The 27,130-nt window shown below is 46.7% G+C and overlaps 1 protein-coding gene across 1 annotated transcript in view; it reads right to left on the bottom strand.

Annotated features, from left to right (window-relative positions):
- Positions 1–5,241: 5,241 nt before the first annotated feature.
- LOC121004023 (embryonic polyadenylate-binding protein) overlaps positions 5,242–27,130 on the bottom strand; it is a 90,550-nt gene continuing 68,661 nt past the window's right edge. Inside the window, exons 9-14 of the mRNA XM_040436049.1 lie at positions 11,081–11,168; positions 10,165–10,287; positions 9,714–9,847; positions 8,900–8,993; positions 8,207–8,337; positions 5,242–5,322 (exon numbers count right to left, since the gene is read on the bottom strand). Of these exons, the coding sequence (XP_040291983.1) occupies positions 5,242–5,322; positions 8,207–8,337; positions 8,900–8,993; positions 9,714–9,847; positions 10,165–10,287; positions 11,081–11,168 (651 nt within the window). The remainder of the gene's footprint in view (positions 5,323–8,206; positions 8,338–8,899; positions 8,994–9,713; positions 9,848–10,164; positions 10,288–11,080; positions 11,169–27,130) is intronic.

Genomic DNA, 27,130 nt, shown 5'->3' with positions numbered 1-27,130 from the left:
ACTTCCCAAAATTGCTGAGCCAGCACGCTAAACTATTTTTGGAATTCCCATAGCAATGAATGTCTTGCATGTGCAGCTACCCCTCCCTTCACTGCTAGGGGACTTCTGAAATTGGAGGGTGGCCACACATGAGCAACGTGCCATCTGTTCACTTCGGGCCCTATTCTTGAGAGGGCAGATAGGGAGCTTCTCTGCTCGAAAAAATTATATTGGTAAATATCTCAATTCAAAAGGAAGGAGTTCCTCCCTGTCCGTATCCCATTGGTTTCTTTTTTCCTGCCTCCCTGGGGCATGTGTCTTACCTCCCTCTATATGCCGGCGGTTTGTGTGGCCGCTTCACGGCCACCACAGTGCCAGTTTATGCTGTCACACTACACCAGTGTGGCAGCGTCTTCTAATTCCACTACGAGCTCTTTAATGTTGCTTTGTTGAATGCTCCTGATGAATCTGTTAGATCAAACGCGTCGAACCTAGACGCTGTATGTGGGAGCTGTAGCTAGTGGAGGGCAGGCGGTTAGGTGTTCAGAGAACTTGCTGTCTGGGTGACTAACACTTAATTACAACAGCAACACATATATAATGGGTCAGAATTGATCAGCTGGTCGGACTCCAGCATATATTTTGAGATATACTGACCATTAGTTTCTCATACTCACTACATACTGCCTTACCCAGTTTTTCTCCCCCCTTTTTTTGTCGCACTTATCACTTGGCTTGTTCAAATGACAAATCCAGTCCATGTTTTTGATAATACAAGCCTGTAAGTGCGATCCTTCTTAATGTGTTTTTTGATATAAATAAAGTTTATTAGTTTTAGCGCCTCCAATTGTCTGAGATAGGGAGTTTCACCAACTGGACATTTATGACATATACTATTGATACAAGAAATTTGCACAGTGTGAGACCAGTAAGTTATGGCGGCCTTAGGCTGCTTACCAAATGGTGACTTGATAAGAAGCATATCAATGGGAAGAACTGAGGGTGAATCCAGGCGTCCACTTCAATTGCCGCTCCCTCCAATTTCGGAGCCCAGAATGAAAATGATAAAGTAAAAACAAAAAGGGATTGCGGGGTGCTAATGAGGGATCGCATAGGTCTGAGAAAGAAGAGAGATCCCTTTTCAAACACGTCCATCATGAGCAGCCCCCAATACCTTTTTGTTTTTATCATATATCATGGATATGCCATAAATATCCCAGATGAGCATATCCATATAAAAAGATACCATATTTTGCGCTTTAAAATACACAATTTTTCCGCCCAAAAGTGGGAGAAAATAGCAGTGTGTCATAAAGCAAATACTAACGAGTTCTTCCATTATGGAAGTCCTCATTAGTACAGTAGGACCAGGGAGCGGGCAGAGTAGCGCTGCTAGTGCTGGTATTACTTGCCACTCCTTGGTCTTCTCTGGATGGAGCACTGTGCCCAGTGGCGTTGCAAGGGGATGCGGGCCGCACCGGGTGACACCAGTGATGGGGTGACACCAGCAGGGCCGGCATTTACGAATCCCAGGCATAGTAATTTGTATTGCCGTCCTCAGGAGAGGGAGAGATGTGTCTGGAATTCGAACCCACAACCTTCTGTATCAGAGGCAAAGCACTTACCCACACAGCCATAAGAGCTGCATTGCCACTGAAAAAATATGAGACTTCTACTGTTATAGCTGGCTAAGTGTACATCTATACACATGACAACACACTCAGCACTGCTATATCTCTATATGACAGCTGTTCCAGCACACTCAGCTCTACTATATCTCTATATACGACAGCTGCCCCAGCAAACCCAGCTCTGCTAAATCTATACACATGACAGCTGCCCAAACACACCCAGCTCTGCTATATCTTTATATATCTATCTACTGTATAGCAATACTTAGAGATATATAGATACAGCATGGCTGAGTGTGCTGGGACAGTTGTCATATAGAGATATAGCAGTGCTGGGTGTGTTGGGGCAGCTGTCATGTGTATAGATGTACACTTAGCCAGCTATAACAGTAGAAGTCTCATATTTTCGATCAGTGGCAATGCAGCTCTTATGGCTGTGTGGTTAAGTGCTTTGCCTCTGATGCAGAAGGTCATGGGTTCGAATCCCAGCAGAAACTTTTCTGAAATACAGGCTAAATTAGAATACACAAGCACTGACTCCATATATGGACATACAGGAAGAGGCTGCATCGCATCGCTGACATGGAGGTAAGTATAAGTGTTTTTTTTTTATACCTGACTGTTACTGCCATGGGGAGGCACTTGATACTGGCACATGGGGCAGACATCCCAACCTGCAAAAACTCATTTCAGGGAGGTTTTTTTTTTTTGCCTAAAGGGTTAACGGTAAAGTCACACATAATTACAGTTACTCACCTCAACATGTCTCTTACAGTCATTTAACCCACCATGGGAAATTGAAAAATCACTGCTGCAAACAGTGCAGCGAGCTACACTTTAATAATTTTTTACCCCTATTAGACAAGGGTACACTTTAGTGTAGTTAGGGGTGAAGTGCATTTTGTACTTTTTTTTTTACTTGCAGATTCTGCCATGGTGCTGAGCTCTGTCACTGCTGAGTGATCAGATTGTCACTGCGTCACTCTGACTCACGACACTCTCTCTTTTGGCAAACAGTCAGCCGCCTCTCCCCCCCTCCTCCCTCTTTTGGCAAACAGTCAGTGACTGATTCTTAAGTGCCGCCTCTCCCCGCTTCCCTCCCCCTCCTCCCTCTTTGAGATAAGACATCCAGTTGCGAACACATCAGCTTCTTCTTGCACTGTACAGTGCACACACGCCAAGACATTGCTACAGGTGCCGGAAAGGACAGTGCCGCTTCTCCCCGCCTCCCTCCCCCTCTTTGAGATTATCTCGCGCGTGCGCACAGGCTCAGATGCGCCGTTGCGGACTGCATCGGCTTCTTCTTGCACTGTAAGTGCACACGCGCCGAGACACTGCTACAGGTGCCGGAAAGGTTTACTGCGAGTAAACCTTTCCGGGACCTATTGTCTCACTTGCGGGCGTCAGCGAGCCGCTATCCAATAGCGGGAGACTCCCTGAACGTCCGGGAGACTTGAGATCACTGCATGGGGGTTGGCACCTGATACTGGCACAGGGGGGGGGGGGGGGGGGGGTGGGTTGGCACTGATACTGGCACATGGGGGGGGGGGAAGGAGAGAGGCACCCGATACTGGCACATGATAGGGGGGGGGGGGTTGGCACTATGATACTAGCACATGGGGGGAAGGAGAGGCACTTGATACTGGCACTTTTTTTTGGGGGGGGGGGGTGGCACTATGATACTGGCACATGGGGAGGGGGGTTGGCACCATGATACTGGCACATGGGGGGGTTGGCACTAGGATACTGGCACATGGGGGGTTGGCACTAGGATACTGGCACATGGGGGGAAGGAGAGAGGCACTTGATACTGGCACTATGATACTGGGACATGGGGGGAGGGAGGCACTTGATACTGGCACTTTTGGGGGGGGGGGGATGGCACTATGATACTGGGACATGAGAGAGGCACTTGATACTGGCACTTTTTTTGGGGGGGGGGGGGGAAGATGGCACTGATACTGGGACGGGGGGGGGGGGAGAGTGGCACTTGATACTGGCACGTGGGGGGGGGGTTTGGCACGTGATACTGGCACATGGGGGGAGAGAGGCAGTTGATACTGGCACTTTTTTTTGGGGGGGGAGATGGCTCTATGATACTGGGACATTGGGGGGGAGAGAGGCACTTGATACTGGCACATGGGGGGGTTTGGCACTATGATACTGGCACATGGGGGGTGGGAAGGAGAGAGGCACTATGATACTGGCACATGGGGGGGGGCATCTATGGGGACACTTACTGGCACATTATTGGGGGGCATTATGGGGGACACTAGGCCGGCAGCCTATCAGAGGCCGGACACTGAGGGCATCTACTCGGGCACTATATATGGGGCATTTTAGACTGGTACATTATAGGGGGCACTATGGGGGAATTTACTGGGGGCACTACATAGGGGTATTTTATACTGGCACATTATGGGGGCACTATGGGGACATTAGCTCAACTGGGGGCATTACAAGGGGGTATTTTTGCACTGTCACATTATAAGGAGAACTGGGGGGCATTATGGTGGAATTTATTACTGACACATGGTATGACCCCCTAGTAGCAGCACCAGCCTCTCCCTGCTCTGCTATCCCTCTGCCCCTTCTCCAAATCCTTATTATGAAATCTCTCTCATTAGTATAAAACACATCAGCTCCGCCGAGCCCCCGGCCAAAGTGTTGAAGTGGTGTCCGAGATCCCCAAGGGACAAGCCAAGTAATTGTAAGTTTTCATATGAAATGTTTGTTATACACATATAGCCTACACTGGGCCACACAATATACAGTATACCGCTACACTCTGTAGTCTGTTCTATAAGCACCCTTGTTTTGTGACGGCGGACAGAAAATAATCTGGAAGTGCCCCTCCCGAGACCAGGCTCTGACTGCTAGGGGGGTCTGCTGAGCTAACGGATGCCCCCTATGGCAGTAGCACCACCATAACCCCCATATATGGCTAAAAAATTTGTTTTGGGTGGCGACACCATTTTCTACCGCACCGGGTGACACCAGCCCTAGCAACGCCACTGGCTGTGCCCAGACAGTGTATGGACGTTCAGGTCACAGTGCAGCGCTGCAGGAAGAGCACAGTGGATCTCCCGAGTGGTGGCACCATCCTGAGCAGGAGAGGTGTAGTTGATTTATTTTTTTGTCTTATTAACAGATTATAAGGTCAGATTAACATTGGGGGTCTTATCTGATTAACATTGGGGGTCGGATCTGAGATCTGATTAACATTGGGGGTCGGATCTGAGATCTGATTAACATTGGGGGTCGGATCTGAGATCTGATTAACATTGGGGGTCTGATCTGAGATCTGATGATTTTTTTTTTCTTATTATCCTTTTCTAAAACCTAGATGTGTCTTAGAGCAAAAAATACTGTATATGAATACAACACAAATTAAATTTAAAACAGGTTTGCTTTTGAAAGTTTTTGTTTAATGCAGAAAGAAAAAGATGAAACAAGAAAACAAAATAAAGAAATATTATAATAGTTATCATTCATTCTCTGGGAATGTCATTGACTTTACATAATACTAAATCTATGCACACAAACAAAATGTGATCCTCCTTCCACTGTGCAGTCACTACAAAGTGCACTAAAGTTACAAGTCCAAACAGCCTTGATAATCCAGAGCATGTCACATGAGGGAAGACTGGCCGTTTTTATTGGTAGATTCCTTTGCATGGTGGGCTTGCAGAACAGCAACTGCTTCTTCAACCTGTAAAATAGTGTATTTTAGCACAGAGAAAAAAAAAAAAATCATGCTTTACATGAGGGGATATGGGTCAGGTGCCTGACAATTATGTAATGCTCAGAATAAAGCAGCATTTTAAGTCAAAAACATACATAAAAAAATTCAGTCTTCGGCCTCATGCACACGACTATCAGTGTTGTGTTCTGCAAATCTCGGATCCGCAAAACACATATAGCGTCCATGTGCATTCCATATTTTCCCATTTTGCATGCCCCTCCTATGTTAAATATGCCTATTTTTGTACTCAAAACTGACAAGAATAGCACATGTTCTATTTTTATTTATTTTTTTGCGGCCCCATTGATTTGAATAGGTGCAAATTGAATCCGTAAAAATACAGTCATGTGACTTATTCTAACTCACACTGTATAAGTATTTTTGGACAAGACATTATTTTGCAGTATTGCGGATATCTGAAGGAATTTTTCAAACAATTCCAGCAAAAGAATCTCTTTAGTTTAGCCTTAATTTCATGATAGCATTCAGTAACAAAGAAAGTCTGCTCTATACGCAGTTTTCTAATACAATGGTCCCCAACCTGTGGCTCTCCAGCTGCAGCAAAAGTACAACCCCCTTGCATGGTACATGCCAGTAAATGCAGTTTTGCAACAATTGGAAACCCGCAGGTTGGATATCACTGCCTTAAAGGGGTTAGGCCATGACTAATCTAAAAAAAAAAAAAAAAAAAATCAGACATCAAATAGTACATGACCAGCTATTTCTAACAAAACTAGAACAGCCCTGTACCCCATATGGGTCCAGAGATCTCCCCATTCATTACTATGCTAGATTATTATTATTTTTTTTTAAACTCTTTAACAACAAAAGTGAAATAACAGTCATCGTACATTCTTATTACAGAATAGAGTGTATACATTTATACTTCTACTATGCTAGATTTACATCAAGCTGATAGTCAAGGGGAGTGTCTTTTCCGCTGCAGCTAAGGGGGTGTGTCTCAGCTCTCCCTATCACAGCTCAAGAGGCAGCTGAAGGATGAAACTGAGCATGTGCGGCCTTTTCAGTGAGCAGGTCAAAGAAATGAGAAAAAAATAACACACTGCAGGTGGCGCTATACAGATACATTTTATTCAATAACTCAGTGGCTATGCAAAATTTTTAATTATATGCTATTACAAAAGTATTTAGATCCAGGGGCTGATTTGAAAACTGTAGAATATTTTTCGTGGGACAACCCCTGTGAACATCAGATTACATGCAACTGCCCTACAATGCTGTTTAGGACAGTCTGCACTTTACCCATCTTCTGCTTACACCATCATAACTGCATTCATAAGCTGTTCATTCATAGCATACAAGCAACAGACAGCAGAAAGAAGACAAAAAAAAATCTCAAATCTGCATGCAGCCACACCAGGATTCATTGTTTTCAAGACTGTAGTATGTCATGACGTTAAATGCTTCCAATGTCTAAAGACTAGCTTATATCTTGGTATAAAAAAGGCCAGAATCTTCGCTTTTCAACAATACAAGGCTAAATATTCTGGGAACAAAACTTTGGGTGCAGCATGCTTCTGATGTCTGGGAACAGCATGAAAAAAGTTATACTTTCTGATTCTGTAAGGGACCGGTGGCAAGGGGGGGATGCTGCAAGTGACATCAGGAAGATACAGCACAGCCTGCTACAGTCATCTGCCCTATTGTAGGGCTGCGATCCAAGGCACCTGAGGGGTTAACTGCCGCGGATCACAGCTACCTCTCAGAGGTCGGGTGCCGGCTATATGATTCTGCAGCCAGTACCCGCCTCCTGTATTTGAATTAATGAGTGAGATAATTTCATTGGTGGCGCAGTGGCGACAGCCCCTCCCCTCTTCTTCCCCTCTCATTGGTGGCAGCGGCACAAGGGGGAGGGAGGGACTGCTTATTTCTCCCCTGTGCTGCTGAGGGAACATTGCGCGTGCTGAGATAATATCGGTAAATGGCAAATCCCGGTATCGAACAGATACCGGGACAAATGTATAGATTACGTATCGATAATTCGATACCCAAGGCAACCCTAACCTAATCAGCATCTAATTGAGTGTTGTGTGAGTCCATCATTTATCCTCAAACAATTTATTATTTATTTATTTTTTAACAAAGCTTTACACTTTGGGGAAAAGTTGCATGTAAGCCCATAAGTGTGAGGTTCTGAGTGCTAGGTGCCTACTAGAGATGAATCAATTTGTAAGAATCGCAACATCTCCGATTTCTGCACCTGCGACGGGGTGTCCCCAAAGCAGAGGACATTCCCCCTGCCTCTTGATTGACATCGCCAAACATCCAGTAGCAGCACAAATGTGGAGGCTCTGGAGCAGCAACCACGACACTACACTTTCGGGTAGTGGCGCGCATTCAGTTGCTGCTCCAGTAGTGGAAGCAGAGTCTCTGCGCTTGTGCTTCTACTGGAAGCGGTGGCGCAGGTATGAGGTTGCCAGGGCTGGCTTAGATGTCTGGACCTGTCAATCAAGCGGCAGGGGAGCATCCCCTGCTTAGGGGACACCATGTCGCAGAATTCTGGTTAGACAAAGTGATTTGCTCATCTCTAATGCTTACTTTAAGAAAATACATGGTTATGGGGGTGTAATGTAATTCGTTTTTTTACCATTCAGATTTTGTGTTTGTCTGGCAGTGAAGGAAATCCCTTATATTTCTATCTGCCTTATGGCTTTGTCATAACCATATGTTCCCCACCGAGGCAATTACAATTAATATAGAAATGCATGGTTCTCTGCTGAGCTGCATTAACAGAAGACTTTTACACATGGCTAGTATGACAAGGTAGACGTGCCATTGTGTGAATTCGTAGCCATGCCACTACACAGCAGTCGAGTAACTATTAAAATACCTTTGAGTGAAGGGACTCTGGAGACTCCAGCATGTGTAACAGTTCAGAGTTGTCTATTTCTAACAGCATGCCAGTTATTTTTCCAGCGAGTGAAGCGTGCATACTGTGTATTAGAGGATAAATCCTTTCACCTGTAAATAATACCAGAGTTAATAATGAAATGCAGTAGGAACAACTCGCTCTATGGTCCATATGCTGGCTTGTCTTGTTCACGAGCATAAATGCTATAAGAAATATTAATGCAAGCAGTTCATCTATCAAGCAGGGCAGTGGAAGATATAAGGAATCTGGCTTCTGAACACAGAATATGAATGCAGAGCATCGTGTAAATGCTGTTATAAGGTTCCTATACATGTTCACTTTTGAAAGATTTATGTATATAGGGACTTTCTAACATTTCAAAACAGTCACTTATAGTACACTTATGTGAAAGGCTGTCATTCACTTATATATGGGTGTGGCTACACAGCAACATGTCTTGTGCCACAAAAAAGTGGCGCAACATTTCATGTAATGTGTTTCAATGGACAGTCGCAAAAAAACATCCAACATTTTTTTTTTCTACTGTCAAATCACAGCATGTAGCCTTACAACACCATTGAAATACATTATATTAAGCCACATCCTTTTGTGTAGTGTGACACGTCGCCTAAAGAATAGGCATGAATCACGATAAAATACAATGCCAAGTACCTAGCAGTTGTTTTTGCTCTTGTGGTGGGGCAGCTGCTAACATGGAGGCAGTGAGAGGCTCTTGTCCTTGCATTAGCACGGCTGGCTCCATTACCTATAACGAGAGAAAGATACCATTTTCTTTTATTAGAAAAGGCTGGCCGTTTCCAGACAATAGCCCCATGGAAAGCACTTTTACTATGCGTTTAACTCTCTGATGCTTCTATTCGCTATAGCTGGATGTAGAAAAAAAGCCCTTTAACTCCAAGTTTCTTTATAATTGTTAGATTTAAGGCTTTATACATTTTGTTATACTTGAGGTAGTTGTACTCAGCTCTAAACTGGAAATTACCCATTTCATATTACACTTTAGTTGTCTATCCCCCCTTCCTTATGATACTGCAGCGTTGTCTGCCAGAAGTCCATACTGAGCAGAGGCTCCAAAATGGAGTATGGACCGCATTCTGCTGCTCCCACTAATGAACAGGAGCTCTGTCCTCACAGGAAATGAATAATCAATATGAAGAGATTTATTCTGAAGCAAAAAAAGAATCATCAAATGTACTTTCAGATTAACCTATTGAAGTATTAGTGATGGAACAAAGTGGCGGATATACTAAGGCTGGCGTTACAGTCCATTGCTCAGAATTTATGAAGAGGCACAGGTGGTCAGTGCACTAGAAGTTCAAATCTACCCCCAGTTATAGAATACAATATCAGGAAGTAGCAGAATTGAACCCATCTATTAAACATGTTCTAACTAGTAGTGCCTATCAGCTAAAAGATCTAAAATGTGAAGGCTGCAAAGAGTAAATGGGACACAACACATCTGTACCTGCTGTAGGTGCACGTTGTTCATAGGTGGCTGTGCATTCCGTACGGAGCAAGAATACTTGTACTGTGTCATTGTGCGCATGACTGATGGGTTTATCTGAGCTCGTGCACCAGCCGTCTGAGTGCCTATATTTGCTGAGCAAAAAATAAAGCCAAAATGTTTATTAAGAAAAATACTGTGTAAAAGCAAAAAAAGAAAAACTCATAACTGACATAAAAAGACAGCTTCATCAATGCTAATCGTCATCAGTAGGTATGAAGAGTAGGGCAAAGCATTCATGCATAATGACTAAGTGCAGATGATGCAGCAACAATTTGAGAGATTTGCTTAGGATGTCACCCCAAAGTTTCCCATTTAAACTATGGTGAGGTAGATATCCCAGTTAGGTAATTTTCCAATCCAGACTATGAACCATTTGGAACTTGGCGAAGAAGGTGAAAAGAAAACTTACCAACTCTTTGAGTCTGAGGACCAACCCTGGGCACCTGTGTTGAAGCTTGCTTCATTGTACTTATGTTAGAAGAGATGCGTCTTGGAGGAACTGCCCGCAGTATAGGAACCGTTGGATGGTACTCTGCAGTCACATGGATCATGGACACATTAATAGATAATAGAGAAGATATTAGTAGTCTAAAAATATTTTCCTTTTCTTTACTGACTCCCTAAAGATGCTCTAAATAGATGTGTGTTGTTTGACTTTATCTCGCACTTTGGTGGCATATCGCTATGATAAGCCACCAATGTCAAATCTCAAGAACAGGGCCCCCAAAGCAAAGGAGAGCGCACCAAGCTCTGCTTTCATTTCGGTTTTGAAAAAAGCTGAGGAACTGCACGTGGCTGTTTCTGGAACTCCCAAAGTAAACGGAGAGCGCATTGCACAAACATGGCCACCTCGCCTTCACTTCTACCGGAGTTCCCCAAGGTGAATGAGGGTGCACCGTACAAGCGCAGCCATCCTCCATTTTCTTCTATGGGAGTTCCCAAAATAGTCGAGCCAGCTCTTGGCTATTTTGGCACTCCCATAGAAGAAAATGGAGGATGGCTGCGCTTGTACGGTGCACCCTCATTCACCTTGGGGATCCCCTTCTGAAGACAGGAGTGGGTCCTACAACTATCGAACATTGGTGGCATATCCCAGCGATATGCCACCAAAGTCCAAGATGGGCCAACCAGTTTAAATAAATGATCAAAAGGAGTTGCTCCTTAAACTGCATTGATGCCATTGCACTAAAACGTTAACTATGTAGACTGAACATATATAAGGGATGCTGCATTTTCACATGAGGAGAAGACTGCCCCTCCAAAGCAATTGTGTGGATGAATATATAATTATCTAAAAATGTTCCTTCTGCATTGAGTTCACTTACGTGGTGGCCTGGACTGCTGGGATGTCCAGTGAGGTGTCGGACGTACTGGTGCTACAGGGCTCGGATTATAAAAGGCTCTGTTTGATGGCTTCAAGTGAAACAAAGCAAATATAAGCATTCCTAGGATATCACAAGTGGCGGGTCACCCTATAGTATGGTATTGTATATAAGAACTGCCTTTGTCTCTGCATATCTACTATATACATGTTACATTTTGCAAAAATGTCTACACCTGTAAGTCACATTTAAATTTAAAGAAATTCTCTATCCAAATGTATTTTTACTAAAATTTACCAGACACCTAAAAACCTGAGTGCCTGGAGACAAATCGAGTGCTAGGTTACACTATGTAAAGGAGTTGTCAGAGAGCTTAAAGGTAGTCTGTCAGCAGTTTGGACCCACTAAGTGGAAGTTGGAGAGAGCAGTACAAGCATACCTTTTATGGGGATTTTATTATCAGAAGTACTGTGAATATGAACATTTATTATGAAAGTTCTGCTCCTGCAAGAGCCACGGAGGCAGAGATTCACTGCGAAGTGTGCTCTGAATTGAGTGGCTTCACAGCCCCTTCCCTCTGAGTGACAACCAACCAGGAGACCACTACAGCTGTCACTCAGATCAAAGGGGAAGGTTTGTGAAGAAGTGAGCTCTGCCTCCTTGGCATCTGCCAGCAGTGCCTGGCAGAATACAAGTTTAAATTCACATTATTCCAGATATTAAAAAATCTGCATGTTTGTATTGGTTGTCCCAGGCACTATTTAGTTCTGTCAGCAGTTTAGCATAGTCAAAACTGCTAACAGACTCCCTTTAAAAAGAAAAAGCTGAAAATATATTAAAATAAAAAAAGGGTTAATTACCCTTACCGATAATTAGATTTTCCAATAGCCTCCCCAACGGCACTGACAGGAGGGTGCTCCCCGCTCCCAGCACAGGTAACAAACTTTAAAAGGGCCTCCTCCCCATACTATATATATATATATATATATATATACACACATACACATATACACATACACACACACATACAGTGGATATAAAAAGTCATTTCAGAACTTTTTCCACCTTTGATGTGATCTATAAACTGTACAACTCAATTGAAAAACAAACTGAAATCTTTTAGGTAGAGGGAAGAAAAAATATAAAAATAAAATAATATGGTTGCATAAGTGTGCACACCCTTAAACTAATACTTTGTTGAAGCCCCCTTTTTATTACAGCACTCAGTATTTTTGGGTATGAGTCTATCAGCATGGCACATTTTGACTCTGCAAGATTTGCCCACTCTTTGCAAAAACACTCCAAATCTGTCAGATTGCGAGGGCATCTCCTGTGCACAGCCCTCTTCAGATAACCCCACAGATTTTCAATCGGATTCAGATCTGGGCTCTGGCTGGGCCATTCCAAAACTTTAATCTTCTTCTGGTGAAGCCATTCCTTTGTTGATTTGGATTTATGCTTTGGGTCGTTGTCATGCTGAAAGATGAAGTTCCTCTTCATGTTCAGCTTTCTAGCAGAAGCTTGAAGGTTTTGTGCCAATATTGACTGGTATTTGGAACTGTTCATAATTCCCTTTAGCTTAACTAAGGCCTCAGTTCCAGCTGAAGAAAAACAGCCCCAAAGCATGATGCTGCCACCACCATGCTTCACTGTGGGTATGGTGTTCTTTTGGTGATGTGCAGTGTTGTTTTTGCGCCAAACATATCTTTTGGAATTATGGCCAAAAAGTTCAACCTTGGATTCATCAGACCATAACACCTTTTCCCACATGCTTTTGGAAGACTTCAGATGTGTTTTTGCAAAATGTAGCCTGGCTTTCGTCTTGCCACTCTACCCCATAGCCCAGACATATGAAGAATATGGGAGATTGTTGTCACATGTACCACACAGTGAGTACTTGCCAGATATTCCTGCAGCTCCTTTAATGTTGCTGTAGGCCTCTTGGTAGCCTCCCAGATCAGTTTTTTTATTTATTTTTTTTTAACTCCCTGCGCGCAGCAGGGTTTCTAACATGTATAAAGCATTTTCCTTACAGCGGTAATCATGGCGTTTTCAGGGAGTCAAGCTTAGAGAACGCAGAGCAGCAGGAACAGACATAACTCCTACTATACTCGGGGCATTTGTGGGGTATCTCGATTAGATAACGTGTTTGTGGATGCACACCACCCTCCCCATACTTTCTGAAATTTCTGTGGGCATCCTCTATGTTCGTATACCACTTTCTCTAGCGGTATTAGCTGATTTACTATCTGTTTCCATTGGTTTAGAGTAGGCTTCTTTTCGGCCATCCATCTAAGCGTTATCGACTTCCTAGCAAGGAATAAGGACTCCTCCAGGAATATCCTATGGTGGTGAGACCACTGCTCTTCATCCACAATTCCTAACACACACATTTTGGGGCAGAGAGGGACAGTTCCAGGCACCAAATCTGACAGGAAAGATGTTACCTCATGCCAGAAACTTTGTATATATCTACACTTCCAGATCATATGCCAGAAGTTGGCATCGTTTTGGTGGCATCTGAGACATCTGTTGCTCTCCATTCTACCCATTTTAAATAACCTGGTAGGAGTAAGGTAACTCCTGTGGAGAATATGCAGCTGTACCAGCTTGTTGTTAACTGAGGGAGAAACTCTTGTAGGAGCTGCTAGGGCCTCGGCCCATTCAGTCTCAGAGAGCGAAGGAATGCATTCCCTCCATTTGTCTTCTGCAAGGGATTCATTTTTGCAGTTATGAGGCAGAAAGGGCATGTCTAATTTGGAGATACCTAAAGAACATGTGTCTTGGGGTCGCAAAATTTGTCCTGGAGTTGAGAAAAGGACCTCAAAGATCCCCCCTCATAGAAGTCCCCTAGGGTCAGGATCCCATGGTCCCTCCACAACGCCGCTCCATCATGTCGCTTCAGGTGTTGAAACATAGGGTTCTCCCACAAGGGTATTGCATCCGTCAGGTCCCTAGAGGCTTTGAGTTTAGCTGCTTCCCAGACCTGATGGGCTAATCTATGTAATTGGAGGGCCCTGCCAGGGAACAAACCAATATCCTCCAGCACCGGCCACAACGAGTAGATCTGCAAAAAATGTTGCAGATAAAATTCTGCGTTGGGGAGAGGCTGTGAAGATACCCAGGTTGAGAGGTAGCGTAACTGCTCTGCTAAGAAGTATAAGAAAAGGTATCCTGACTGATACCTTTTAACAATGAGATCCCTCTGATGCTTTGGAAGCTCTCTGTGGACCATGGCTTCTGCTGTGAAAATTTCAGGAAAGACCAACTAGAGCAGCTGAACTTTATTTGGGGTTAATCAGAGGCACTTTAAATGATGGCAGGTGTATGCTGACTCCTATTTAACATGATTTTGAATGTGATTGCTTAATTCTGAACACAGCTAGATCCTTAGTTATGCAACCACATTATTTTGTTTTCTTCCCTTCACCTAAGGAAGATTTCAGTTTGTTTTTCAATTGAGTGGTACAGTTTATGTCACATTAAAAGGTGGAAAGAGTTCTGAAATTATTCATCTTTGTCTCATTTTATTTACATCACAGAAACCTGAAATTTTAACAAGGGTGTGTAGACTTTTTATATCCACTGCATGCATATATATATATCGCAGTCTTTATCAAGCATGAGCAGTTGAAACGTTACAGAGGGAAAATAAAGCGGGTCTTTTCACCATTTACACTGGAGTGCTGCCTCATTTTTTTGGAGAACTACAATTATTGATGACTGCTTTGCCCGTGGTCTGAGGAATTTGCACCAGGATTTCACTATATAGTGCTGCTGCTTTTCTTTGTTGGATATATATATATATATATATATCCATATATAAGTTCCACGAAAACACAAACATTGATTTCAATGAAACTTGTTATACATATCCCTTGCTACCTGGAAAGAAATTTTGTGGGGGTCACAGGAACGGTACATCCTAGAGAGCTGAGACCTTGCCAAAAAAAATTACCTGCATTAGCCAATACAAGCCTGCAAGTCTTTCTCTTCATATCCCAACTGCCATACACACGGTCACATGTCCCTCATCAGCCAATAGTAGCTCACAGGCCCTTAGTCTCCACATACACACAGTTTTACTCCAAGTTTCCATAACAACCCAGCCATTTTTCTTCACTGCTGTAGGTCAACTTTTGGCTAGGGCTACACGACGACATGTGTCGCACAACTACACTGCTACATGTGTTGTGCGACCATGTCGCACCAATGTCATGCAACAATTTTTATAATGATAATCTATGGTGTTGCACTGCGACATGTGACATGCTGTGACGCGGCGGAAGACCTGTATTTCCCCCACTCTTCTTGCCGTTATGGCCAGAAGGAAGGTGGTCTTTAAGATCAGGAGTTTGAGAGAAATGTCTTCAATAGGCTCAAATGGCGAGTCCATCAGTACCGTAAGGACTAAGTTCATGTCCCAAGGTGGGATAGTAGAGTGTAATCTGAAGGAATCCCTGATTGCTTCTTTGAGGAATCGCCTGATTAGAGGATGGTCTGATAAATTAGTGTCTAGAAAAACTGCTAAGGTGGAGATCTGAACCTTAAGAGTGGACGGCATAAGCCCCTTGTTCAAACCTGCCTGCAGGAAGTCCAGAATGACAGGGACTTTGCTAGATCCTGTTACTAGAAAACAAAAGGAAAGCCTTCCACGTTCTGAGATAGATCTTGGAGGTTATGATCTTTCGACTCTTTAGCAAGGTGGAGATTACAGGGCCAGAGAGACCTTTCTGCTTCAGATTTTGGCATTCAATCTCCATGTCGTCAACTTTAACGGAGAGAATCCCAGATGATGTACTGGTCCCTGTTGAAGAAGGCCTGGAAACACTGGAAGAGTCCTGGATATTTCTTGCGATAGTCATGATGACTTGTGCGCCTTCTTCCGCCACCTTCATTAGGGTTCTCGGAATTAGGCTGAATGGGGGGAATGCACATAACAGACCCTTTTCGCCAAGGGCGAGATAAGGCGTCCACTATCTCTGGACCCTCTAGGGGGGACAGGGAACAAAACCTCTCTACTCTCCTGTTCATTCGATCTGCAAATAAATCCAGAACGGGAACACCCCACTTCTTGGTTATCTGAAGAAAAACGTTGGTATGTAGAGTCAATTCTCCCTCTTTTAGAGTTTGATGTCTGAGGAAGTCAGCCATCATATTGCTGCTTCCTTTTAGATGCACAGCTGTTAGGGAGGATTAGGGTTGGGAGATATCAAAAATATTCCCACGATAACTATATATAGAAAGTTATCGTGATAACTATTTATATCGTGATAAATGCCATTTAAAAAGCAAAATAAGTGGGTTGTTCAGAGTGTGCCCATTATTAGGTGCACATTGTCAGGAAGGGCACCTTGACATCATAAAGATGCCTTTCAGTCAAATAAAACATTGGGGGTCATTTACTAAAGACTGGCGCTTCCCATATGTGTCTTAGTCCCTACACACTACAGCCATATTACCGCAGCCGCAGCCCCAGCCTGTCTGTGCAGCAGCCCACAGAGTGCAGCGACTGTTATCCAGCGCCGGTCTCCTGGCTCTGGGTGTTTACAGCCACTGGATGCCATTTTTTTGTGACCTAAAGGACTTATACCACCGTGACTAGGGTTATCACAATACCAAAATTTTGATTTGATTTCGGTCCTATAAAAAAGCAATGCAATACTCGATACCACGCAAAAGAAAAATTGAATGCCAAAAAAAGTGTGCATTCCGCAATTTATGGAACGTGCGGCCCAAAATAGAACAGTCCTATCCTATTTTTTAGGGGAGAAGGAGACCCAAAAAAATGGAGAATCGTGTGGTTTTTTTAAAAATTCTGGTATGGCATTCACCACATAGGAGATATTTTTCAATACTTTAATAGTTTGGACGTTTTCAGATGTGGCGATACCCAATTATAATTTTTTTAATGTTTATATATTTTTTATGTAAATTGGGAAAGGGGGTGATTTAAATTTTTTATATATTTTTTGTTTGTTTTTTACTTTTTTATTTAATCACTATTAGCCCCTTTATGGGGCTAGAACCTGGGATCTTTTCATCCCTTGTCCTATTAGGGTGCATAGGATCTCACACTGTGCCTGCTGCCCTGTGCTTTGTGCACATGGCAGCAGGGAGATTACCATGGCAGCCAGGGCTTCAGTAGCGTCCTGGCTGCCATGGTAACCAATCAGAGCCCTAAGATTTCACTGCTGGGGCTCCGATCAGAAGCTGCCACTGCACCACCAATGAAGAGGGAAGGGGACCCTGTGGCCACTGCCACCAATGATTATAATACTGGGTGGCTTGGGTGCACTGCACCACCAATGAATGTAATTAACCTCATAATACAAATATAGACTGCGGGTGCCAGCCATATCACACAGCCAACACTCCGCCTCTGACAGGGATCCTGCCGAGCCGTGCCCATTAGCCCCTCAGGTGCCGCATCTGAGGGGTAAATTGCCTTGGTTCGCGGGATTGCCGCTTCCTGTCATTGAGGCCGAGTATGTGATACGGGCGGCACCCGCAGTCTATATTTGAATTGAGGGTAATTCTCATTGGTGGCACCGAGGCCAGAGCCCCTCCCCTCCTCCTCACTATTACCTTCTCATTGGTGGCACAGCAGCAGCCAGATCACAGTGGGGAGGGACTCTCTCCTTCTCCACTGTTCCGGCTGTAATGTGCACCGGACGTTTTAGAGGCATTCAGCACTGACGTGTGACTGCCCCTATGACGTCACTAAAATACAGCAGTAATTAAGAAATGGCAATATCGTTAATACCCGTTAATTGCCCAACGCTAGGGAGGAAAGGTGTTTCTCTGCAAAATGAAAAATATCTCTTGACATTGATGACCAGAGATCTGCTTCGGGTACCTCCTTGCCTGTTGAAATAAGCGACTCATCGTACTGTCTGACAGAACTTTAATATGATTGAGAGAAGTTTTTGAGTGTAGGGCTAGAAGAACTTCGTAAACTGCTCTGAGCCCTCTTAGGTTTGATGAGGCACTTAAACGGGTTGTCTCATCATGGACAATGGGGACATATCGCTAGGATATACCCCCATTGTCTGATAGGTGCGGATCCCACCGCTGGGACCCACACCTATATCGAGAACGGAGCCCCGCAAGGTGGTGGCTGGAGTACTCCGGTTCGGCCACTACCAAGCCGGCTCCCCATAGAAGTGAATGGGAGCATACCGCGCATGCGCGGCCCCCGCTCCCATTCATTTCTAGGGGGCCGATGGAAATAGCCGAGCCCCATAGAAAATGAATGGAGGGAGGCTGCGCATGCGCAGTGCGCCCTCCTTCACTTGTGGGGCTCAATTCTCGATATAGGTGTGGGTCCCAGATTTCTTTTTATTTCCCACCAAGCCAGGGAGTGTTTTACATATGCTGGAATGGAAACCTTGTCCAGAGAGTTTGTTGCCATCCCAAGATGCCAGAAGAAAGGCCTAATTTCTGCAAAATTCTGGTGTGGCATTGTGCTCATCTGACAGCAGGGATTGTGGATGTCAGAATTCCCAGGATTGTCATGACGTTTCTGATAGTAGCGGATCTTAGACTGCAAAACTGATTTACCTTTAGTTTAAGGGATGACTGCTTCTCTTCTGGGAGGAAGGACATCAGTAAGGAAGCTGTCGAAAGGAACCCCTAAAAAGACTTTTTGCTGAGCCGGAACGAGGTTGGATTTTATGACATTTATGATCCATCCCAGATCCGCAAAGGTCTTTTGAACAAGGTCTAGATGTACCAGAAGCTGATTTTCTGATTCTGCTGCCAATAGGAAGTCGTCTAATTCCGACACAATTAGAACGCCCTGTAGATTAAGATAACTGGTTATTTCTGCCACTAATTTCGTTAAAATTCTGGGAGCTGATGACAGGCCAAAGGGGAGCGCTTGAAACTGAAAGTGACAGAGGCGACCTCTCAAATACGGCTATCCTGAGAAATTTTTGATGATCTTTGAAAATGGGTAAATGGTAGTACGCGCCCTGCAAATCTATTGTCAACATGCAACAATGTTGAGGAAGCAGATTTTTTGTTGATTTGATGGTCTCCAGCTTGAACTTTTTGTAAGATAGGCACCTGTTCAGACTTCTTAGGTTTATGATAAGCCTGAAAGACCCCTTCCCCTGGATTTCTTATTAGAGAAACTGGAGAATAAAAATCCTCGCTGTTGCTGGTTTTCTGGAACTGGTAGTAGGACCTCTTTTTGAATCAAGTTGGTTATCTCTGTCTCTAGGGATGACTGTTCCTCTTTCTTGGTCACAGGTTTGTTGACGATAAAGTTGTCTGGTGGTTAAGTACTGAACTCTAACATGAAACCCCTTTGAATGGCAGTTTGTATCCAAGGGGATACCTCTCCATTGTGGAACAAAATTTCTTAATCTTGCTCCCACCTGACCTCTGGCGTCATTGAGTGGTTTTTGACAAGCTATCAGGATTGAAAAGGAATCCCTTGTTCCTTCCTCTTGAAGATTGCCATCTTCCTGAGTATTCTCTCTTCTTTTGTTCTGGCGTAGGCTTTCTTTGGCTATGAAAGAAGCGTCTCTGATGGAAGTGTCTTGAGTCAGTGGGAAAACCTCTTATCGGAAGCCTGCTCCAAAACGTCATCCAACACTGACCCAAAAAGCCTATCTCCTTCACATGGGTGGAACACAACCGGTTCTTTAAACCCGCATCTCTAGACCAAGAACGGAGCCATATGGCCCTGCGGGTGGCATTAGAAATAGCAGCTGATCTTGCTGACAACCTCACTAGATCTGCCGAGGCATCTGTAGGAAAATTTGAGGCCTGTTTAAGCATAGGTAATGAGGCGAGTATCTCCTCCATTGGGGTTCCTGATGCAAGATGATCCTCTAGGTGATTGAGCCATACTGATAGGTATCTGGCGGTACAGGTGGATGCAATGCTTAATCTGAACATAGCTGTATTTACTTCCCAAGCCTTTTTGAGTAAGTTCTCACACTTCTTGTCCATCGGATCCCGAAGTAACCCTATGTCCTTAAATGGGAGGGAGGATTTTTTGGATATCCGTGCCACTGGAGCATCAATCTTTGGAGTTTTATCCCAAAGATTTGAGTCAGATTCTGAGAACGGACACTTTCTTTTGAAAGTGTTTGTAATCAGGGTTCTCCTTTCGGGATCCTTCCACTCCCTTAACATTATTATGGATCGGAATCGCACATCTTTTTCTCTCTCCCCTAGACCCTGAAACATTTGATCCTAAATGGAGCGACTTTCTTTAGACTCCTCCAGGTGCATAGTAGCTCTTATAGTTTTTAAGAGACTGTCTGTATCTTCCGGAAGAAATAGTCTCCCTTGCCCGTCGACAGATGAATCAGAGTCTATGTCAGTAGCAATCTCCCCCCTCATCCAAAACTAACCCGAATTACTGGGAACTATGGGATTTTTGAGACAGAGGCTTGCGGTAAAGGGGGAGGTAACAGACTCCACTGCAGCATTAACCTCTTCACGAATCATACTCCGCATGGAGTCTAAGGAAGGAAGGAGATTGTTCAGCCATCACTTTTTCAGCACATTTGGGGCAACGTGATTTCTTGGCTTTAGATATAAATGACTTTTTGCAGATAGCGCATTTTTTGTGACTAGAATCAGACCCAGGTGCCTTAGAGGTGGAGGTGTCTCTACCCTACAAAATTAAAATTGAAAAAATAAGTAGGGTTCAGAAAAACTTCCAAGGAACAGACACCAGCAACAGGCACCCAAGGTGGATAATAGGCGTGACATCACATACACCAATATCTGCCCAAGTCAGGAGAGGAGGCTTACAGGGCTGATGGTGCTTGCGGCCACATCCAGAGGGTTGCAGGCGGTATCCGGGTGAGTAGGAGCCAACATTGCAAGGAAGGGAACAGCACGTGTCGCTGCTTCCTGAATCCAGCTTCCATTTAAAGTTCCTGGCCTTCTGAGAGTAGTCATGACGTCTATACGTGCGTGATGCCGCATCATAATGTTGTCATGACGCCCGCTACCAGAACGAGACTCCCCAAACCTCCGGGGAGTCTCTGACCACCGGAATGCTGCTGCATGCCTCCAAACTGAGCATGCAGGATAAATCCCGGGGCTGCCTTTAACAGGACTTATGCCAAGGGTACAGGGAAGGGAGGCCACGTGTCCCCGGAGCTCCTGTGTACTGCAACGGCCCTCCTACTAGTGGGGGGGAAGAGACCAGGCCGTACGCTTGATGCTACTGCGAACCTCCTCGGGAACACAGGAGGAGCTTTCACGCTATCCGGGACAGAAAACACCACTGATTAGGTAATGGGAGGAGGCCCTTTTATGTTTACTCTGAATTTAGTGAGTTTTCAGGTATAACAGTATACAAGTAAAGACAAAAGATATATGATCATTTCAAAGCAGGACCACGAAGGATCCAGGGTGCAGTTACAGAAATAAATAATTATAAATATCTATCCAAGATGTTATACTTTGCATACATCAAAAGAAGGAAAAATAGTAAAATAAAATCAAGGTAACCAAAAATGTCAATGTTTCGCATTCTGTATAATGCACAGTCAGTGTTGAAAACTTAAAAAGGTTACAAACTGTCATCTGACACTTATCTCTTCTCAGTGCAAACCTAAGACACATAGATTATGCAACATTAAAAAGAGATTTTTTGTGAAACTCACCTGTAAAATCTTTTTCTCGTCTTTTCCATTGGGGGACACAGACCATGGGTATAGCTTAGGTTATTACTAGGAGGAGACACTATGCAAATAGTAAAAAACAGCTCCTCCTCCACTGGCTATACCCCCATGCTTCAACAGGAGGACCTCAGTGCGTGCAAAAGCAGTAAAAGGAGATCAGAAACCAAATATTAACCAAGAAAAACAGACCCAAGGAACTCCGCCATCGGGCCGTTAACCAACCCCTCCTGCAACAGACAAGGGTGGGAGCTGTGTCCCCCAAAGGAAAAGACGAGAAAAAGATTTTACAGGTGTTTCACAAAAAATCTCCTTTTCTCGCCCATTCCATTGGGGGACACAGACCATGGGACGTCCTAGAGCAGTCCATGGGGTGGGAAGACCAGCACCTCCAGAGGGAAAACGTCCAACCGTTAAACAGGAACCACAGCCTGCAATACCTTGCGCCCTAGGGCAGCATCAGCAGACGCCAAAGAGTGCATCTGGTAGAACCTTGTAAAGGTATGTAAGGACGACCAGGTGGCCGCCTTACAAAGTTGTGACGTAGAGGTTCGATTGAGCCTCGCCCAGGAGGCCCCCACCGCCCTGGTGGAGTGCGCGGTAACCCCCGCTGGGGGAACCCTACCCCTGGACCGATAGGCCATGGCAATAGTTGACCGAATCCACCGAGCCACAGTGACCTTGGAGTCCGCCAGACCCTTACGAGGCCCCTCGGGAACCACAAAAAGGGAGTCCGAGAAGCGAAATGGGGTAGTCACCTTAAAGCACGGACAACATCCAGAGAATGGAGAGCGCGCTCCTTGGAGTTCGCCGGAGCGGGGCAAAAGGATGGCAGGACAATGTCCTCATTAAGGTGGAAGGCGGAAACCACCTTGGGCAAAAAGGAAGGGACAGGGCGCAGTACCACCTTGTCCTTGTGGAAGACCAAAAAGGGCTCTTGTGAGGAAAGGGCGGCCAGCTCCGATACCCTCCTGATAGAGGTGATGGCCACCAAAAAGGCCACCTTCCAGGTGAAAAAACTCAGGGAAATGTCCCTCAGGGGCTCAAAAGGAGCCGTCTGAAGAAAAGACAGAACCAGGTTCAGATCCCAGGGGGGCAGAGGAGGGACATACAGAGGGACCGAATGCGCCACCCCCTGCAGGAAGGTCCTCACCGGACCTAGCAGAGCCAGAGAGCGCTGAAAAAAATGGCCAGAGCGGAGACCTGACCCTTCAGAGAGCTCAGCGACATTCCCATCTCCAGACCCGACTGGAGAAAGGAGAGGACCACCGGAACGGAGAAATGAAGAGGAAAAACGTCTATCTTCTCACAAAAGGCAAGAAAGGCCTTCCAGGTACGATAGCATATCCGGGAGGAAGCTGGCTTCCGGGCTTTGATCATGGTCTTCACGACAGAGTCCGAGAAGCCCCTCTTCTTCAAGATGGTGGTCTCAACAGCCAAGCCGTTAAACGAAGTGGTTGTAAATTCTGGTGGAAGAGAGGTCCTTGAGACAGCAGGTCCTCCCTGAGAGGAAGAGGCCACGGAACGTCCGCCAGCATCCGAGCGACCTCCGAGAACCAGGCGCGGCGAGGCCAATCTGGGGCGATGAGGATGGTCGGGATCCCTTCTGCCGCGACCCTGCGAAGAACCTTTGGGAGCAGAGGCAGTGGTGGGAAGACAGAGGAGTGAGAAGTCTTGCCACGGAGACACCAGAGCGTCCACTTCGTACGCTTCCGGATCCCGAGATCGGGCCAGAAACGTGGGAACCTTGTTGTTTAGCCTGGACGCCATCAAGTCCACGTCCGGGCGGCCCCAACGGCGACAGACGTCCTCGAATACGTCCGGATGCAGAGACCACTCTCCCGGATCCACCCTGTTGCAGCTGAGAAAGTCCGCCGTCCAGTTTTCGGCCCCTGGGATGTACACTGCAGACAATATCGGAACGCGAGTCTACGCCCACTGGAGGATCCTCTTCACCTCCTGCATCACCGGCCTGCTGCGGGTTCCGCCCTGATGATTGATGTAGGCCACGGCTGTGGCATTGTCCAACTGGATCCTTATCGGGAGCCCCGTTAAGAGGGGGGGTCCAATGGGACAGAGAGGAAAATTGCTCTGAGCTCCAATATGTTGATCGGAAGGCGGGCTTCCACTTCTGACCACACCCCCTGAACCGTCCGAGCCCGGAGAACGCAGCCCCAACCCAGGAGACTGGCATCGGTGGTGACGACTGTCCAGGAGATTGGGAGGAAGGATTTCCCCGAAGTCAGATTCTGAGGGGACAGCCACCACTGAAGGTCCATGCGAACCCGGGGAGGAAGGCGGATCCGAGTCTCAAAACCCCTCGATGTCCTGTCCCAGAAGGACAAGATCGCCTGCTGCAGAGGTCGAGTGTGAAACTGGGCAAAGGGGACTGCCTCGAAGGAGGCTACCATAAGCCCCAGAACCTGCATGTACTCCCGGATGGAGAGACACTGGGAATGCAGAAGGCGAGACACCGACTCCCGTATCCGAGAGAACTTGCAATCCGGGAGGAATATCCGGGCTGCAGTCATGTCCATAACCATCCCCAGGAAGGTCACCCTCTGGGAAGGTAGGAGAGAGGACTTCGGGAAGTTGATCAGCCAGCCGAACTGTTGCAGAGTCTGAACAGTGATCTTGACGCTGACTTCGGCCTGGGAACGAGAGGGAGCCTTTATCAGAATGTCGTCCAGGTAAGGCAGCAGAGATATGCCCCTGCTACGAAGAAGCACCATGATTGGCGCCAAGATCTTCGTGAATACCTGCGGGGCCGTCGCTAGCCCAAAGGGCAGGGCGACGAACTGATAATGGCGGTCGCCAATGGAGAAGCGCAGGAACCTGTGGTGAGATTCTGCAATAGGGACATGCAGGTAGGCGTCCCGGATGTCCACTGATGCGAGGAACTCCCCTGGAAGAAGAGAAGCAATAATGGAGCGGAGGGATTCCATCCGGAACCTCCGCACCTGCAGGGACTTGTTTAAGAGCTTCAGGTCTAGGACCGGACGTACTGATTCCTCCTTCTTTGGCACCACAAAGAGATTCGAGTAGAAACCTGACCCCTGGTCCTTCAGAGGAACTGGGACAACTACTCCCCTGACCAGAAGGGAAGACACCGCTTGTAAAAGGGCCGAGGCTCGGGCTGGATCCCCCAGCACACGAGACGGAAAGAAAAGTTCCGGAGGTCTGGAAACTAATTCTATCTCGTAACCAGAACTCACAATTTCCAGGGCCCATGCGTCTTGAACATGAGCTCTCCAGACGGCCCCCTACCGCAAGCGTTGGGGGCGCCCCTTCAGGCGGAGGACTGCTTGGGAACCGCGGGGTGGGCAGAACTCCCCTGGAACTGTGCTCGCGGGCGCCAGGAAGGTTGCAGCTTAAAGGAAGGCTTCTTGCGGGAGTCCTGAGAGCCGCCAGAGGGGGCTGTCGCAGACCTGGAGGAAGAGAAGCGACGAAAGGCCTGGTTTCTAGAGCCAGCGGGGCGAGCTCTGAAGGCGCGCTTGGATCTAGATTGGGGCAGGTGTGTACTCTTGCCCCCCGTAGCATCAGAGATAATCTCATGAGGGAGCGCTTGGATGAAGCGTCGGCGTCCCAGATCTTCAACCAGACCTCCCTGCGCTGCGCGACCGAGAGGGCCGAAATCCGCGCAAAGAGGGTGCTGACGTCCAATGAGGCCTCACAGAGGAATGTTGTCGCCTGGGACATCTGGAGGATGAAGCTTAGGGTGTCCGCAGAGGCATCCTGCTCCGCGAGGTCCTGATGATGGCGCTGAAACCACACCGAAAGCGCCCTGGCTACCCAGGCTGAGGCGAACGCGGGCCGCAGATCTGTGCCCACCAGAGTAAAGATGGCTTTGGAAAGAGAGTCCAAACACCTGTCAACTGAGTCCTGTAGAGAGGACCCGTCCAGGACTGGTATTGCCATATTCTTAGGCAATCTGGCCACCGGCGGGTCGACCTTAGGAGGAGACGACCACTGCTGCATGTTATCTGCCGGGAAAGGATACAGAGTATCCATGCGCCTTGTAGCAGAAAAACGGTGATTAGGGCATTCCCAAGCCTTAGAAAGGACCTTAGCGAACTCGCCATGAATGGGGAATGTGACTGCCTCCGGTTTTCTGGAGAGGAAGAGGGGGAATTCCTGGCTACTAGTAGAAGGAGGTTCCCCCTGTATGTCAAAGGTGTCACGTACCGCCGTGACCAAGTCTGCCACCATGGTGGAGAGCTTAGGTGAGGGTTCCGGCTCCGTGTCCTCATCAGAGCCGGATCTTTCCCCTTCAGACCTGCAATCCCTGCGAGAGGGAGAGGCTGAACACGCCTCCAGGCGAGGCAGAGTCATCCGAGGAAGGATGCTGCTGCGTACGCTGCCTCTTAGCGGTCGAGCGTCCTCTGTGGGGGGACACCGGGAGGTAACCACAGGCACTGCGAGCGGCAGATCAGTGGCCGCCATGCGTTCCATAAAGGCCATGGCCGCGCGCGAGACTTGAGCCAAGTCCGCGGCCACCCTAGCTATGGCAGAGGCTAAGGAGGGCTCCGCGGGCTCCAAAGGGGCGGAGGAGGGACTTGGCTGGTTTGGTGGAGGAGGAAGATCCTGTCCAGAGGCAAGGCAAGGGTCACAGGAGCCTGTAACCGACAGTGGCAAGCAGCAGACCTTACAGGATCCCAGTGGGACCAGAGGTGCCACTTTTGATTTTTGTGGGGCTCCAGGTCGTGGCATGATGGCAGCAATCCCGGAGTCAGGGTCTCCTACAGTTTGCGAACACTATCTGTCCTACCGTGACCAGAGAGGAGCTGGAGCAGAGCCAAGCGCGGAGAAGCGCTGAAGGCAAAGTAAAAGCGCCCCTGGGTCGCGTCACAAAAGGCGCGAAAAAATCGCGGGAAAAATCGTGCGAAAAAAATCGCACAAAATAGTCACACGAAAATTTGCACGCGGGAGACCCCAGCTCCGAAAATTGCGCCCACAGCTAGGATACAGGTGACAAGGACACCCTCTACTCTCTCAACCAGCCCTCCCAGATTCACAGGTAAGCCCTTAAAGAACCGTGTCACAGTGTGAGCACGGGGGGAGGGGGAGTTTGCAGGAGAACCGATGTTACTTATCTGAATCCTGCAGTCTTCACCCTCCGTTCCGGACCAGCAGGGGTTCACCTCTTCAGTCTGGCACAAGGAGTGGCAGTGCACTGGATAGAGGGCAGGAGTAGATGACCCTGGATCTGGTAGGCCACCAGCGCTGCAGGTTGAGCCTGGTTCCACTTGTCTTCTGGGGGGAAAGGGAGGTAGCCGGGGACGGCCATTCGACCCCGGCGCTCGCTCCACTGAGAGACCAGGGACGCACCATGCGGCCCTGCGTCCTCTATTGAGAAAAAAACAAACAGGAGAAGAGAAAAATTACAGGGACAACCCTG

The sequence above is a fragment of the Bufo bufo genome, chromosome 6 (genome assembly GCF_905171765.1).
Source record: "Bufo bufo chromosome 6, aBufBuf1.1, whole genome shotgun sequence".
NCBI classification, from domain to species: Eukaryota; Metazoa; Chordata; class Amphibia; order Anura; family Bufonidae; genus Bufo; species Bufo bufo.
The sequence above is the reverse complement of the archived record's forward strand: the minus strand, read 5'-3'. Positions and strand labels throughout refer to the sequence as shown.